Below are 17645 nucleotides of genomic sequence, written 5' to 3'. Positions count from 1 at the left end.
GACTAAGGAAAGCCTGACCTATTGATGTGCTTATATAAATGTTTAAATCATGCCAATGAGTGCAGACAGGTCTGAATTTGAATGCCTAAGCTACTTGGTGGAAGACATTCAAATATATTTTCATTTAAGTTGGTAATTGTGGACTCATGATATCTGTGATCTTTCCCATGAAGCTCTGTGTTTCACTACTTCCTGCCATGTGCAGTGTCAGGGTGCTTTCCCCAACATGACAATTGGATGAGTACCATATATGACTGCTTCAAATGATACTTAAAAGTATCAAAACACTGAGAATAATGTAATGCTATACATTCTCCTGTTTCACAGTGTGTCTGTCTCTATTTCTATTCATTCAGAGATAAATATTATATTCACTTGTCCTACTGGATGGGTTTAAGTGCCTTGGATGCCGACAGTGGATTTACATGGAGTGATGGCTCACCAGTGAGTAAATTTATTATTCCAGCTTTTTGACTAATTTTTCCTGTTTACCTTGGCAGACAGCTCTCAAAACTCCTCCTATACAAGCTGAAAGTGATGTTAAGTCTTTACTACCTGATTTCTCTCTAGGAAGTAGTTTTATCCTTTTGATAGTTCATAGATACAGAAAATTATATGACATTTAGAGCAATGAAATAACATCAAAGGTGATGGTATATGATTCTTGTTCTAAGCAAATCTTATTGTGGTAATCTCTAAAGAAATAATTTTGTATGTCTAACACAAACTAGGCTTTGCTGACCTTATTGTCTTAAGTAGATCAAGATCTACGAGGTCTAAGTCCATATGGCAGCACTGATGGATTGTCTTAGGTTGAAACATCAGAGCAGGATAACCAGTCAGGGGTCAGGGAACATACTTCTTTCTCAAGTTTGACAGGAGAACATCATCTCTTCTGATAACAACCAGGGCAAGAATTTCTTGGCTTAATAACATTCTGCTTTAATAGGATGATACGAGACAATTGTTTCATTTTAAAAGGAGAACAGTCACAAAGTTGTGTTCCCACTATAGGTAAATTTTGAAAAATGGTCACATGGAGAGCCAAACAATTATCATGGAAATGAAAAATGCGGTGTGTTTAACGCCTTCTACAATATGCGCTGGAATGATTTATTTTGTGAACACATGCTGGACTATGTTTGCCAAATTAAAAAAGGTAAGATAACTTTATTCCTTTAGCAATTTGTAGAGGTAGAGAAGAACATCCTTTCCAGGTCAGATCACACTATCTGCACATATTAGAGCCAGCTGTGCCACCAATAATAACAAAATATTTTATACATTTAACTTTAGCAAAAGCAGTTGAAAACTATGAATTAATCTATGAGACACACGGGTAATTTTGGAACGCATATGCAGCATGTTGGGAAAGTGAAATTTAATAAGCTAAAATTGGGCCTAGTTTCTGTAAGCTTAACTTGTGGTCAGCTCTAACATGTTATATTGCTGTGTGTAGCATCTTTTTTTTTCAGATATGCTGAGAAATTCTGTGACAAGCATGCTGAGTACTCCTTAAGATTATTCTTGCTGTTAAAATACTAACTACCATATAAATATATTTAATTCAGAGATGTCTGAGAAACAATATACTCAGATATTGTTTTATTTTGCAGGAGCATCACTGAAACCAGAGCCTAATTCCACATTCAGTAAGTCTTGTACTTCCAATAACAAAAATAAATTACCTATAATGATGTTAATTTCTATTACAGACTGCTAAATGTTTTACTTTGCAGCTTATGAACGTGTTGCTGGTGAAGAGGACTGGATAATATATAATCACAAGGAATACTACTTCAGCAGCGAAGCAATGCCTATGGAAAAAGCCAGAGACTTTTGCAAGAAGAATGGTAGCGACCTTGCTGTCATTGAGAGTGAAAGTGAAAAAAACTTTCTTTGGAAATATGTAAGAAACATGTTTTGCTTTAAAAAATGCACTGTTCTGTCTTGCTCTGAGGCACCTTTTTCAGCTGGGCTGTGTGGGCCCCCTCATAAAAAACCAAAAAATCAGTGCCACCTTTCATCTTTTCATGGGCTCATCTACTTAGAAGCTTTATCATGATCATTATTTTGATAAATTGCTAAACACTGAAAAATTCTCCACTTCCTTTCATGAACATTCTCCGGGTTCAACTTTCAAAGACTTGCTTTATTTAGGCAAAAGCTGCAATTACTGATTATGTTTTGTTTTCTAAGTTTTGCTTTTCACAGAATTCAATAAAAGCTCTTTGTCAAAACAGTTCTCATACAGTCAGTGAAAGGTTTAAGACAGAAATTTTTCTAATAGGAAGAGAATAACATGCTGATGATATACTGTTCTGGAAATAGTTTCATACTAGTAAACCCAAATATCATCCTATCCTTTTCTTAAGTATTAAAACTCACCATTAACTTGTATCCTTTCAGCAAATTCTCACTATGCTTTCCTGAAACTCTTAAAAATCTTGCTTTATTTCATCACCTGCTTAAAAGGCCCTTCTTACCTTCTTAACAAAGCTTTTTTCTCTATTTCTTTTTCAGCTCATTCAGCTTTTTTTTTAAAAATTATATACTGGAAACTGGAGGAAAATTTTGCAATTTGCAGTTCAGACATGTAATTCCAGCAACTCTCTGCACATTGTATACTATGTAGATGTACAACTGAAACTAAAGTGTTTTTTAAAAGTTTGCTTATTTGATTTGAAATCTGTTTTCTTACAGCTCATTAATTCTGTTTGTTTGCTTGTTGTTGTTTAGTTTCATTTGTTTGTTTGTTTTAGGTTTTTTATAAGGAGTGGGGACATAAATTCTATATTGGCTTAAGCGTGAGCCTTGACAAAACATTCCAGTAAGTAAAAAAATCAATTTTGTCGGACTCATAATATAAATATTTGCCATGTTTGGCTGTAGGAGACTGTTGAAATTCAGTGACTGACACAACCTGTCTACAGTCATTTCTTGACATAAATTTTCAAACCAGTATTCTGCTCCTCAGGGAAGCACTTCTCCCATATGAATAATTTTTTTACAGAAAGGATGATTAAACATTGCCACAGTCTGTCTACAGAGGTGGTAAATTTACTGTTCCTTGAGGTGTTTAAGGAAAGATTGGATATGGCACTAAACTAAACTAAAAAAACCCCAGCTAATAACTGTATAGTATTAAAGATTTCCTTTGCTTAACAAAATGTTTCCAAGTGGTTCCCAGTATGTGGTTCAAGACTCTTTCTTACTCCACAAGATCTTATATTATTGCTTTTGGACCCAGAAAATTAATCAAATAGGCTCAGATTTCTGTTTCTGTGCTCCAGAGAAAGCCAGATCCGGTGCTAGATTGGTGTCTTTCCTGGATGCTATCAGTGCTCAGAGATCAAGAAAGGCTAGGATAACCAGTTAAGGTCACTAGTTCAGACCTGGCCAAGGTCAACAGAGCAGGCAGTTGATATAAAGGTATTTTTTACTAATTCCAAGTGGAAGGCCTTGGTTTTCTTTTAGCAGAGAACAACATAGATTTGTAAGCTAGGATATAGGAAACCTAAAATACAAAGCCTGAACACATATTTTTGAAAGAAATATTAACTACATCAACTAAGAATTATTATTCCCTCAAATTACTTTTTTCAGGTGGATGGATGGAACTCCAGTGAGCTATGTTGCCTGGGCTCCAAACGAACCAAATTTTGCAAATAATGATGAAAACTGTGTGGTTATGTATACCCAAACAGGTGGGTGCAGTAACAACATTCCATCTGCATGGGGTGGTGTAGGACTGGGAGGGCTGCATGGGCAAGGCTGGGTAAGTTATAATACTGAGCAGGCTGATGTTTCATAAAGAGTTCAAAAAGCATATGAAAATAAATTGTATTCTCTTCTTGATACACTTTTGAAAAATTGAACTCTATGTAGCTAACACATTGAGTTATATCAGCGATTTGATTCCTAGCTTTGTCAAAAATTTTCAAAGTGAACAAATCAGGTAAGCATCATGCCATTTGCAGATAGAATCAGTACTGGTTTTCCTCTAAGCTCTGTCTATTTTATGCCTACCTCCCAAGGGCATCAACACTGTTATCATTTGTGTAGCTCTTCAAAACTGAGGGGTTTGGCATAGCTTTGATTATTACTAAACAATGCTATATACTGATTAAATTACAATAAAAGCAAATATCCTTTAATACAGAGCACTGGAACTATGTGTGCCTACACTAGCCAAGCACTTCGTCCTTTTGCAGCACTTAATCTCCTCTACTTTTAAACATTTCTAGTCTCAAAATCTATAGCTGAGGTCTTCCTAGGCTCTGTTAGATATCAATGGAAGGAAGTGAACACTTTTGGAGGGTCAATATTTTGTCTTGTTTTGAAGCTGTTGTTTAAGATAAGATGAATTATGTCCTTAACTTCTCTGAGTTATAATGGCAATATCTCCATTAAACATAAGGTGTGAATAACTCTGCTGTAGATCATTATCTTGTAACTATCTGCAACTAATGAAATATATGCCATTTTCTTTTTCATTCCTGATCTGTAAAGTGGGGATGATGATGATGATGTTAATTTTATATTCTTAGATCGTGCTCCAATAGGGAGAAGAGATACCCAGAAAACGATAAGACTGTGAGAAGCTTGGTTAGTAAAGTAACAAGGAGTGCCTTATATAGACAGAGTGATTCTAGAGACCTTACAGATTCTAGAGAGAATTAAGAACCAAGAATTAATCTGAGCTAAAACTCTCCTTTGGCAATGCTATGATTTTGCAATATTGAAATATTTCTGTTCTCAGACAAATTACTCATATTCTAAATTTTGCTGGAAACCTGAATATTTCTAAGAAACAGGTATGTTATTTCTGGGGGATAGGAATACAAATACTGTAATCAGTTCTGCTTCATACGATAGACTTTCTCTAGGAAAGCTTTTATCTCAGTCTCAGTTAAATTTAGTTGTTTTTATTTAAACCTTGCTTTCAGGTACATGGAATGACCTCAACTGTGGCAGCGTCGAGTTATTCATCTGTGAAAGGCTTAACAACACTGTTCGTACAACAGTTGCTCCCACTTCACCACCACCAAAGGGTGGGTGTCAGGAAGATTGGCTTCTCTTTGATAACAAGGTGCAGTATGAAATGCCAGTATACTCTATTTTAAAAAGAGTGGAATAGAAAAAAACATCTTTGAATCAATTTAGCAGTTATACCGGGGTTTTCAGTTATCACAAAGTATGCTTTCTTCGTATGTATTTAACGACCTTACAAATCCTGAAACAGAAATTATAGCCTGTGTTGGGATCACAGCAGTTATGAGGGAAGTCATGAGACATACAAGAAGAAAACATCACCTTGTATTTTTCTAGTGTTTTGTGTTGCCAAGGGTGGTTGAGCCACAAATTCAGTGTGTTGCATTACATGGTGCTCTCTCAAGTTAAAATGCCTCTCTCCCTCACCTCCTGGAAGAGGAGCTTCCAAAGGCTCCTCCCTTGACTACTCCCCTGGTGTTTATATACTGCTTCTGACAGTCATGGGACCACCTCTGGTTTTGCTCAACTTTTCCCTAAATTGTCTGCTTAACTTTTCACTTACATGCTTAGCACATTTAGGTTGCTTGACTGACAAAGCTGTCTGATGACATCTTAGTCAAATCTCATAGATCATATTGCAAGAAATCGTAAATTTATAGTTTACTATATAATGTCAGAACCATTGTCTTTCTGTGATTATTCTGTGAGAAGAAAACCTTGTTTGACAAACAGGGCAACAGAAGCTGAGACATTCTGCTTCTCTAACAAATCTTATTCTTATTTGTTTTCCGAGGTCTTCTTCAGCATTTCTCTCACAAAGTCACACCTCAGAATTGTGCTCAGAAGTTGTATTGCAATTTATGCTGAGATCAGTAGACTGACATATTCCTTCTTCTACGTGTATGCTAAGATATTGGGCTTTATAGTACTTTTCTAGTACAGGCATTAAAACCTAAAGGCAGGCAAGAAAATACTGTTAAATCAGCTAATCGCCCTTTTTGCTTAAAATATCCAGCTTACCTTGTTTTTTACAAAGATGCTTTCACCTGAAATTAAAACACCGACCAGTTACAGATTTGGCATGTTTTTCTTTTTCAGTGTTTCAAAGTATTTGGCCTTGATGAAAATGATACATTGTCATGGCATGGTGCACGGAACAATTGCATTGATTTGGGAGGAAACCTGGCTACTATATCAAAAAAGGAAGTGCAAGGTATAAAGTACCAATATTTTGATACTGGATGAGACACCACGTAATTCCTGATTAAAAGATTAAAACAGATGTCATAGCTTCTGCAATATATGCTATTATTTATTCCATATTAATATAAAGTTATGCTGAATGAGAAATTGCACCTTTGGAAAAATGCTTGCATAGGGTTTAGTGTCCTGGTTAACCTTTAGAATCATAGCTTTGGGGTTAATATAGGATGCACAAAGGAATTTCTTTACACTGTTCAAATACTAAAATTTTGTATTAAGGACTTGTCATACAATAACATGTCTAAATTTTTTTTTTAAGGAACTAGATGATCTTTGATATCCCTTCCAATCCAGGTCATGCTATGAATCTATGTAAAAATAGCACGCAAAGGGAGGAATACCCAAACCCAAATCACTGTCCAGCTAGCTGCTGAGCCAAATGCTGTAGGTGTCAGTGGAGGACACATCCTCAGGCAGCAGAAGGCTCCAGTGCTGGAGTCCCAGCTTCTCCCTGTTCCTCTTGCTCTCCTTGTCTTGCTGCTCAGCATGATACAGGTCTTTTAGGAGGCCTCATATTTGCCTGGAAGATGTGCTGCCTTAGATCACGAGGGCTGCACATGGACCGTGTCCTACCTCACTCCATCAGCGCTAGTGCTTTATACTTTTATCTGTAGCACAGAAAGGAAATTATTTCAGTGGGAAGTCAGTCTAAGCTAATGGAAACAGCATTTGACATTCCACAAAGCTGAGATTCCAGTTTATACATAATTGGTTATTAAGTAGTTTTATTTGTGTTATGCCTGTTCAGAAAGGAAGTTATTAAGTTGGGTTAACAAAGCAGTTACCAAAGAGGAAAAAGGAGTGCACAGTCTAAAAACACATTTTTGCATGTGCCATGATTTAGCATACTCATGTTAATTAATGTATTAAAGCATTTTCCATGCTTCCTCAGATGATGAACATGGAAGAGCATACACATATATTCTCATTTTATTAAAAATTGGCTTATGTTGGAGTATGTAAATTTTTTTTTTTGATTTTAACTTTGGATGACTGATGTTAAGCATCTATGAACATCTATTCATTTTATTTTTGTCTTGAGATTTCCACTTTATTAGAAAGAGAAAGCCAAAACTCAAAGAGACTGCAGTGTTGAGGAAGGGTACATTCAGTTTCCTTTCTTAGGTTATTTTTCATTTTTTTCCTTCAGCTTTTCTCATGTCCCTCTTGAAAAATGCTGCAACAGATGCTTGGATTGGAATGAATGACATAAATCAGGAGCACACATACTTATGGACAGATGGAAGCCCAGTAGACTATACAAACTGGGCAAAAGGTTCCCGAACTTATTATAGTATGGTAAATGTCAGTTTTGGTTTATCATTTAAGCATTATAACTTTGGTAGATGAATAAAATGTATGTGGCTACAATCATATTTTCTTTCCTTTATGAGGACTTTCAGTAATCTTGTTGCTTTTTAAAAGCAGAGTGACTATGTGGGAGATCTATGTACACACATTTTCTCCATTTTGTGTTTTGTCATGGTTCTGTAGGAGTCCAGAAGTTTGGAAGCATTAGGCAAAACTCAGAGGAGTGAGCAATTTCCCTCACTTTACCACGACTCATTGGGAGATTCAGTTATACCACAGAATTAACTATATAATTCCGGGACACAGTGAATGTTATTTAGATTTGATGAAAATACTCAGATAACTGCATGTATTGACATTTATTGACACTGAGCTTGTTAAGAGAAATGCATTGAATGAAATCCTCAAGAGGAGACTGGGTCTTCCTTTCTAATTTTTATCTTCCTCTATTCCTCCTTCTGAAAGATCCTTTCTATATGCTTTGAAACTTTTGGCATGGTCATACTTTTTTGTGTTAAATTGTAAGACAAAACTGCATGTTATTCAGTAATCGTAAAATGGCTAATGTACAATATTGTCCAATAGTATTATTTCTGTACCCTGTGCTAGCTTTACCAAGTTTCTCTCTTTCTTTGTATCACAATTTCTTCATGTTCAGCTAAAACAGAAGAAAGATCTGAAGTCCAGCCTCGCCATGAGGCTAGAGCTGGGTTTTGGGATCTCCAGAACTTCCCCACCTCACACACACACACGCTTTCTGCAGAAGGCTGTTATCATTCCCCTGCAGAAATCCCTCTGCATAAAACTTCTTAACTTGCAGACTAGCCCTGGGCTAGTGCTCTGAGGGGATTTGAGGGTAGCATGAGGTTATACTGATGTGAAGTGGGGACAGCTGCTGCCTCCTGCTGCAGAAAGCTAAGCAGCAGCTTCTCATGCTGTGGGAGGAAAAGGGGGAAGGTAAAGGGCCCAAAGTGCAGTGGAAAGGGTTTGGAAGGTGTTCCCCATAAAATGTTATTTCTGATAAACTGTGTCTACATTACTGCACTGTGGTGACCACTTTCGATCCTAGTGCTGAACTAGGGCAGGAGAAGGAATTCAGCTCTCCAGGCAAGCGTCAGTGCTGAGGAGAGATTCCCCATATTCTCTAGGAAAACAGCAACAAACCCGTAGGCCAGACTTAGCATACACATATCTACCTGCACCAAGCACACAGGTACACGGCCATGTACAAATATTATGTACGTGCAGATAGTCCCAGACACTTTTTCCTCCCTCCATCATCCAAGTGCAAACTTTCCTAGGGCTGAGCTGCAATTGCTTATTGTCATATTACTGTGTCTGACCATTGCTCGTATGAGTTCATATGTATATTACCTTCATATTATTCATCTGTATGTGCCTGCATGTGATAGATGAATCTGTGTATCCAGGCGGAGTAGGAACATTTCCCATCCATCCACAACTTTTTCTTGTCAATCTCGTTTATCTTGTAGAATGATTGTTTCTTTATGGTGAAGAATCCTATTGAACAGGCAGGGAAATGGAAAGATGAAGAATGCAAAACAAGCAAAAGTTACATATGCCAGAAAAATTCTGGTGAGTTTTCTTTCACCACTTTCTAGTACAGCTGGTTTATTTTGGTTATTTCAAACTGGTGTTAAAAGTGACTTACCTGCAACTTCACCCTAGTATAACTAAAATTAATGGCAGTACCACATGCACTATGGACCATTTTAACAAAATGATTGCACATTTTATTTTTTGGACAAAAGTCTCTTAACCTTTCCTATTTTAAGTACTAGACCAGTGAAATCATGTATTTTACTTTTTCTGTCAATCAGGTGTGAGTGCTTTGTCTTTATATTGGTAAATTCCAAACTGGAATTCTACTGTCATACTTAAAAGCAATGTAACTTCTTTTTGTAAAACTGCCCTGCTTGATTTCCTTTACATTCTTTCTTAGGCAATTTCAGCAACAGTAGTTATAACCCTGTGCTTGCTCATGGTGTGCTTATCATGCTCTGTTCCCAGCCCAAATTACAACAAATACTAATATATTATGGAAGGAATTCTTCCCTTTAATGTCCTACATCAGTACAATATGCTTTGGGTAGGCCTGGTACTTACAAGGCATGTTCCTGGAGATGATATGGATATTTATGCTAAAAGGTCATTCTGACAAGTATCAGAAAATTTTTTCACAGTACATGAAAATGTGGCTTTCATCACTGCAGTGATAGTTTGGATATATCTTAATTTGCTATTGCAATCTCTTTTAATTACTTGAGTACTCCAATAGCTCTTCTCTCAATTTTATATGTCTGAGTCAATATAGTTTGACTTTCCTTTCAATTTTGTTTGTCTGGGGTTTGTTTGTTTGTAGGGGTTTTGTTGGTGTTGATGGTTTTTGGTTTTTTGTTTGCTTGTTACAGACCCCAAACTGCAAAATTCCCAACCCACAGTTCCAATGTTTGGCTTTCATTCTTATGGTAATGACCGTTATGCAGTCATCAACTACAAAATGAGCTGGGAAGAAGCAGAGAAGAACTGCAGGGACCAGTCTGCAGATCTCGCCAGTATCTTGGATCCCTATGTTGAATCTTACGTGTTGTTACAAATAATAAAGCATGGGGGGCCTGTGTGGATTGGCCTTAACAGCAACATGGTGAGTTCACCAAATGTTTGTGACAGTCGTACCACTACTTTTGATGAGCTACCCATCAGTTCCACAAATGTGTGGTGGGTATCAAAACCTTGTGGAGGTTCCTGACTTCCCTCCACTTCAGGGGATTTAGATATTTAGATGTTTGCTCACAGTGTAATCAAAAACTGCCACAGCCCACACTTCAAAGGCCACCAAGGATGTAGCTGCAGCAGACAGTGGCTTCAGTGGTAAAAGTGGCTATGAAGTTCCCACTTTCTATTTCACAGTCTACCACATGCTGAGCTGGTGAGTATTGCCATTTCTGAAGGCACATTGTGCAGCACACCACAGAAAAAAAATGTGTTTAAAAGAGTTCTTTCTTTTTGAGTTTATTTTAAGTGTTTGTTACAACCCACAACAGAGCAGTACAAGAGCTTGTGCTGGGCAGCAGGGGAAACAGCAGGTGGGAGTATGGCTCTGGCAATGGGGACATCTTAGGCTGCATTTTGGAGCCAAAGCCAGTGCTTTGGGTAAAGCTGCCAACAACTCAGTCAGCTAAGAATGGAAAGGTCTGAAATGGAAAGCAGCTAACAGAGGCATGTAAAAAAGAGCAAGGATAAAGATGACGTAGCTGGATATTAGTGGAACTGAAGTTGTGGAGAAATCAAGAAGAGAGGTACAGTAAGAGGTTGGTGGGACACAGGACTAAGAGAGGGCACAGGTGCTAATGTGAGAGGAACCAGAACTGCACCTCAATGAAAGCAGTCGCTGGGAAACCGGGATTAGATAGGAATCTGGAATGAAACATGGCCAAGGGTTTCAAAGGAAAGGAGATGGGAAAGGAAATGGCATTAAGTACGTGATGTGAGCCTGCCTCCAAAGAACACAAAAGGTGGCTAGGCTGTGCAGGCTGGGGTAACAGAAGCAATGGATGTGATTAATGTCAGTCATCCTCTGCAAATAGTGTTGAAATAAATACACGCTTACCTTGTCTCTAGTAGCTGGTCCTTGCAAGACCCAGAAACATACCACAAGGCCTGTTACTATGGGTGGTAGGGGTGTGTGGTGCCTACCCCATGGAAAGCCTCATCAGTTTTCCTCTCTTCATTTAAAGTTCCAATTTTTCTATTTGCTTTCTAAATACATAGGGTGTGTTAGAATAGAGTATGTTAAGTAAATAGTGTGTACATAGCAGAGGAATGCTGACAATAGTTTCTGTTCAATCCCTATTTGATCTGTGTGTATATGTGGACTCATTTGTTGTGCTGGTTTGGGCTGAAGTGGAGTTAACTTTCTTCACAGTGGCTAGTATGGGGCTATATTTTGGATTTGTACTGAACACAGGGTTGATAATGCAGAGATAGTTTTGTTATTGCTGAGCAGAGCTCACACAGAGCCAAGGCCTTTGCTGTTTTCTGTAGTGCCACACTGGCCAGGAAGTTGAGGGTGCATGGGGGGTTGGGAGGAGATACAGCTGGGACAGGTGACCCAAACTGACCAGCTGTGTATTCACATTTGTCCTCATAAAGCCCTTTGCCCATTTACTGCATGAGACAGATGGTGTGAATTGAATAGCACAGTTTTCCCTAACTGCTGTGGAAAGTGGAAGTTTGAATCAGATTGCTGCATTTTCATGACAGAGGATGAATTAATTTTGTGCAAGAGACCATGATTCTGATCATTCCTATTTTTTTACATGCATTCAAAAGCAATGTTAATGTTCTTCCAATCTAATTCTTGAACACAATCTAATCTTTATTGTAATTTTCTTTTAGAGTGGTGGCCAATACATATGGTCAGATAAAAGGAGGAGCAGATATCATAACTGGGCCAGCGGAGAACCAAATAAGAACAAAGCCTGTGTCTATTTAGATTTGGATGGTTTTTGGAGGACAGCATCTTGCAATGAGACATTTTTCTCTCTCTGTAAACAATCCAATGGTAAGTCCTGAATAGAAGAAATGTGATTTGGGAGGCTGAAATTTAAATTAATGGCTTTATTTGAATTTAGCATATATGCAAAGATTGTTGTAGTGTATGCTGTGTGATAAAGTATTACTTTTGTTAGAGAAGAACTCTCAGATCCAGTCTGTCTTGAGTGATTTCCTTCATTTCACAGGCTGGTCAACGCATGCACATCATAAAGACCACTGCAATATTTCATGCCACATGCTATAGTTCTTTTTCTACACCCTTGTTTGTCAAGAACTGCAGAATTGTTTGACTTTACCTAACTATAAATAAAATATTAGTGATACACTGTTACATTTTAAAGTATTTTTTGAAATATTGTGAGTTAAGAAACTTCTGGCAGTGTAGCAGCCAAATCAATTAATTCATATTTGTTTCTTTATCTTTCAAATATTTCTTCTTTATCACTCAAATACTGCATAAAATTTTCAAACACATTTTAAATTATATATGAAATTTATGATCCCTGCACCATACTTCACAGCAAATTTTATATTAATTTCAACTCTGCCTTGGCTTTAATCAGGTGATGTATTAGGGTATAATTTCTGCTTTCATATTGTTTAGGATGCATGATGTAAAAGGATAGGTACAGACAGACCTTTCTACGAATTGTCTAGACACAAGCCACTGACTTGTGCTGGTGTTTTGAGATCCTTTATGCATACTGACTCATTCCTCAATCTGTTTCACAAGTTTTAAATAAAAATTGCCTTGCTGAAGACAACTGCAGTTAGACTGGTGTAAACCTTCTTGAGCAGATTGGAGAACTAGCTCCAACTGGTGTAGTTTATTGCTAGTTTGCCATGTTCAGTTCAGTCTTTTATCTTTAGTTAAGTCTATGGGCTACTCCTTTCCCTGGAATCACTGCCAAACTGGTAGGGCTGATGTGTGGTGCAGGAGTATGTATTTCCCTTGTCTTTTAAGATTCCACTGAAACCTATGTGTCTTCTTAATAGACTTAATCCCTAGTGAACCACCACAGCTTCCTGGGAAGTGTCCTGAGCCAAAGCGTGGTAGATCTTGGATTCCCTACCGTGGTCATTGCTACTATGTTCACACCACTTCTGAGGAAAGCTGGCCTGATGCTTCCATGGTGTGTATTCAAATGGGTAAGTGCCCTTTTGTATTAGGATATTTTACAGATTGTTTGTGTGTTTGGCTTTTTAATCCAGAACCAAATGATGATACAGGTGTGTGTGTTTATCAATTATAAGCTACACCTGATTTAAATTTCTTATGAGGTATTTCTACTATATGAAAATGCTGATCGTGAAACATGTCATGATTGTTTACTGAGATAATAAATTTATTATGGAAAATCTTGCTGAAATGATATGTAATATTTAATTAATATTTTTAGGTGCTTCTCTGGTTTCCATAGAAGATTCAGCTGAAATGAACTTTCTCTTATTTTATTTGTCTCCACTTACGAATGACTTCAGAAAGTTTTGGATAGGACTGTTCAAAAATATTGATGGTAATTATTTCATGATGTATACTGAGATGAAAATAAATACTAAATAAACAGAGGGAATACTAACTACCACTAACATACTAAATAATAGTACCAATGTACTAAATACTAAACAAATATTCAGGCAAAAACGAATTCATAAAGGTTTCATAACATTTTTGCTAAAATACTTAAAACACAAAACACCTAGAGGTCTATGCTTTCTGTATCTTTGTTGCAATAAGAGTATATTTAAGTCTGTAAAGAGTTCTGACTTAGCAGGAGTGGGTTAAAATGTTTCCTATCACTTTTTTTAAAATTCAAATTACTTGACATTTATCCACTGCTACATGCTGTGCAAGCAGAGGCAGGAGGGAAGTGCAGCTGCAGATGGGGGACAGAGGAGGCAGCATTGGGGCTGCTGCAAGTTATACCAGGATATGCTGTCATGAAAGCACACCCTGAGGGAACAAAGACAGCAATTCCTACTTGATGGGAAATGCTTGACAGTTAGCAAGAGATGAGCAGGGAGCCATTATTAGAGTTGATTCAGTCTGCAAAGATAATTGATTAATCCAGCTCTAATAAAGCAGTTATTCACTGGTTTGGATATACATAAAGAAAATCTCCTGAGCATTCTCCGTGCTTGAATTGCTGAGACTGGTTTGCACATGTGCTCTGCTTTTCTTAAGGCTCCCAGGCACAGTCCTAGGCATGGACTTCAGCTCAAGGTCCTCGGGCAGCCTGGGCATGTCTTCTTAAATCACTGACAGCCATGGCCCTGAAGGCTAATGGAGTTAACTTGCTGAGCATTTACATTTGGTACATTCCTACCTGAATAGTTCTGGCTGATAAAAGAGTGAGAAATAAGCCCTCTGTGATTCCAATTTAACCCAATGAAAGATTTCATATCTGATATAATTGTGCTCAGTAGACTAGAAATTATTCCCCCCTTCATTCACTCACTATGTAATGCTTTTCATTTTAGGAGAATGGATGTGGATAGACAGAAGTGAGGTGGAATATGTCAACTGGGAGAAAGGAGAGCCTACAGTAAGTTTTAATGAACGCTGTGTTGACATGGATGTCTCAAGCGGAACCTGGAGGACCTATTACTGCTCTGTTGACCAGAATTTTATTTGCAAAACCCCAAAAAGTAAGTTCTGAATTTCTGTGCACTGGGTTATCTTAAAAGCAGTGGTTACTATACATCAAGCCAAACTGCTTCTGCACTGTGTCCACTTTATGCATTGATGCTGATGCATACACATCTGAATCAAAGTCAAGAGTAACTTCTGATAAGAATGGTGAGAAATAATTTTGGAGAATGACCTGCTCCACTGTTTCCTTCTCTCAGTTTCAAAGCATTGATTTCTTGGCATTTGTTGTACCCTGGGGTAGAGAGGAACATAGCACCTGTTGAGAGTGTGGATAACATTCATAGCCACTATGGTTAGAGTACAAGGAGCAGTAGATGATGAATAGATGATAAAACTGGTGAGTGCTGACCAGAACAGCAGGCACTCTCCTGATAGCTGAGCTGATGGGCAGCAGTACAAAGTCACTGAGTTCCTGCAGTGAGAAGGTAGGTCCTGCTGGTAGGGACAGTATGACCATGGTGAAGTGTGCTGGAATCTGCTGAACAAGCAAGCAAAAAGCATTGAGTGAGGGTGGGTAGCGAAGCCCAATTCATTTCTCTGCTGACATAGGGAGAAATGCCTAGACAACCAAACAGCATGGTGCATTTGATTTGTTACAGTTACTTGTGGCCCTGTGCTTTTTTGGATGTCAACGCATGGAAAATTTGAATGTGTTATGGGGCTGGGTGAGTCCCACTTGCTTGCACATCAGTGTTGCATAAAATGTGAAGGATGTAAATCTGCACACATGCATGAATCTGCATGAGTATGCCCACAGAGTCAGTTGTGTTTGCACATATCAACCAGGAGACAATATGAAATGGGCCACATTTGCCATTGGCAAACAGATCCACTCTACAAATGAAACTGATGCACTGTGGAACCAATTGAGTCTTCTGCTTGTGGACCTCTGCAGGTCTGCAATGGAGTCATCTGGGAACTTAGCAGGGTCCAGTCAGTCAGTCAGTCCTGCAAGCAATTGAGTCATACTCCCCAGGCAATGGAGGGAGGAAAAGGAATTTGCCTAAAAACACAGCTAAAGTGCTGTTAAGTATGACTGCTTTTCACCTTTGCAAGTGTGAAAAAATGAGTTCTTCAGTATGAAGTGTTAAACACTGTGGAAATGTAAAAACTTTGAAGACCACCTACCCTATCAAAAAGTGTTCAGAACAATGAATAGTGAGGCACCAGTTAGGTTTGGGGTTGGTTTTATTTACAAGTACTTATCAAGTATATTTGGTGGATTCAGTCTCAATTGTCAGGGAAAATGTTTAATATATTTTTCCTGTCCATGTACTGTGTGCAGCTCTGGGGCCCTCAGCATAACAAAGGCATACTCAGCTGGGTCTGGAGGAGGGCTGTGAAGATGATCAGAGGCCTGGAACACTTTCCCTATAAGGACAGGCTGGTAGAGTTGGGATTGTTTAGTCTGGAGAAGAGAAGGCTCCAAGGAGACTGTATAGCACCTTCCAGTACCTAAAGGAGAGCTGAAGAGGGACTTTTTCCAAGGATATGTAGTGACAGGACAATGGATTTAAACTGAAAGTGAGTAGGTTTAGATTGGATATTAGGAAGAAATTCTTTATTGTGAGGGTGGTGAGGCACTGCAACAGGTTTTCCAGTTAAGTTATGGATGCCTTATCCCTGAAGGTGTTCAAGGCCAAGCTGGATGGGGCTTTGAGCAAGCTGGTTGTGTGGAATGTACCTCTGCTCATGGCAGGAGGTTGGAATTAGATGATCTTTAAGGTCCCTTCTAACCTAAATCATTCTATGATTCTGTGATTATTTAAATTTGATAGGAATGCAAAGAAAAAATTATCGATGCAGTATTTATTTCATCTTTGAACAGTTGTTTCCTAACTGTATATACAGTTGTTTTCTAACTGTATAATAAATACATTTTTCATTTTAAAGTTCCAGAAGTTGATCCAACCCATGATTCACCTGTCAATAATGGTAAGTTAGTTTCTTATAAACCCATTAGGCATAAATTTAAATAACTTTATAAGCATTTATTACTTACAAATAAAATTGCCTCCAGGAAAGTTTCATTTAAACACCCGTTTAAGTGTCACAAATTATTTTATTTTAAATCTGTTGAAAATGAAACCTATTCTCTCAAAACAGATGTCTTACTTTTTGTTTTTTCTTTACAAATGGTATATGTAGTAAAATATAATGCTCCTGTTAAAAGGTACATTGAAGAGATTAAGCCAAATTTCGCACTGTCCATCTGGAACATGCATCAATTAGAACTGTTATTACTTTTCAATACTTTTACTTCCACTCAGTTGGTTTAATATAGGGAGATATTTATTGTAGGCAATAGGAGTCTCTGGGCATTTGTAGTAATTTTCCTGTTTTGTCTTTCACAGCATCCAAAAATGAAGCTGCTGCTTCATCGGCAAATGGTTTAGGTGGGATCATTTTTATACTGATCATCCTTCTGCTAGCTGGAATTGGCTTCACATTGTATTATTTTTATAAAAAAAGACGTGGTCAACAAATGATTACAGCCAGTTTTGACAATGCCATATACTGTGGTGACCCTGGAACTCATGAATCAAATTGTCTTGTGACCAATATTGAAGAAAATGAGCAGGCAACAATTTAATGGGCTGGGTAATCTTGGGTCTGATTTTGAAAAGTGTTAAAGAGCTGGTGTACAAGAATTCTTAAGGCAAAGCAATTTTCTTCTATGGAACTTCTAGTTAATTTTGCAGAGGGTGCTTCGTGCTTTCTGTACTAGCAGGAACAAGCAACCTTGCAAGGCAGATCCAGAGATCTGCCCACAAACTGTAGTACCTGGAGGATGAACCTACACATATACCTGGAGCTACATTGTGTAAGTGAACACTCAGGCAGC

General features: G+C 37.9%; 1 protein-coding gene across 1 annotated transcript in view; it reads left to right on the top strand.

Annotated features, from left to right (window-relative positions):
- Positions 1-17393, top strand: part of LOC103808417 (macrophage mannose receptor 1-like) — a 30124-nt gene extending 12731 nt beyond the window's left edge. The window contains exons 14-30 of the mRNA XM_009081199.1: positions 357-444; positions 1015-1159; positions 1617-1652; positions 1740-1909; positions 2763-2830; positions 3607-3707; positions 4950-5092; positions 6094-6208; positions 7409-7557; positions 9063-9165; positions 10002-10234; positions 11989-12154; positions 13144-13296; positions 13548-13664; positions 14629-14796; positions 16694-16735; positions 17155-17393. Coding sequence (XP_009079447.1) covers positions 357-444; positions 1015-1159; positions 1617-1652; positions 1740-1909; positions 2763-2830; positions 3607-3707; positions 4950-5092; positions 6094-6208; positions 7409-7557; positions 9063-9165; positions 10002-10234; positions 11989-12154; positions 13144-13296; positions 13548-13664; positions 14629-14796; positions 16694-16735; positions 17155-17393 — 2236 coding nt within the window. The remainder of the gene's footprint in view (positions 1-356; positions 445-1014; positions 1160-1616; positions 1653-1739; positions 1910-2762; positions 2831-3606; positions 3708-4949; positions 5093-6093; positions 6209-7408; positions 7558-9062; positions 9166-10001; positions 10235-11988; positions 12155-13143; positions 13297-13547; positions 13665-14628; positions 14797-16693; positions 16736-17154) is intronic.
- Positions 17394-17645: the final 252 nt, after the last annotated feature.

This window comes from Acanthisitta chloris, unplaced genomic scaffold, assembly GCF_000695815.1.
Source record: "Acanthisitta chloris isolate BGI_N310 unplaced genomic scaffold, ASM69581v1 scaffold18368, whole genome shotgun sequence".
Taxonomy (NCBI): Eukaryota; Metazoa; Chordata; class Aves; order Passeriformes; family Acanthisittidae; genus Acanthisitta; species Acanthisitta chloris.
This window is presented reverse-complemented; position numbering and strand designations above follow the sequence as displayed.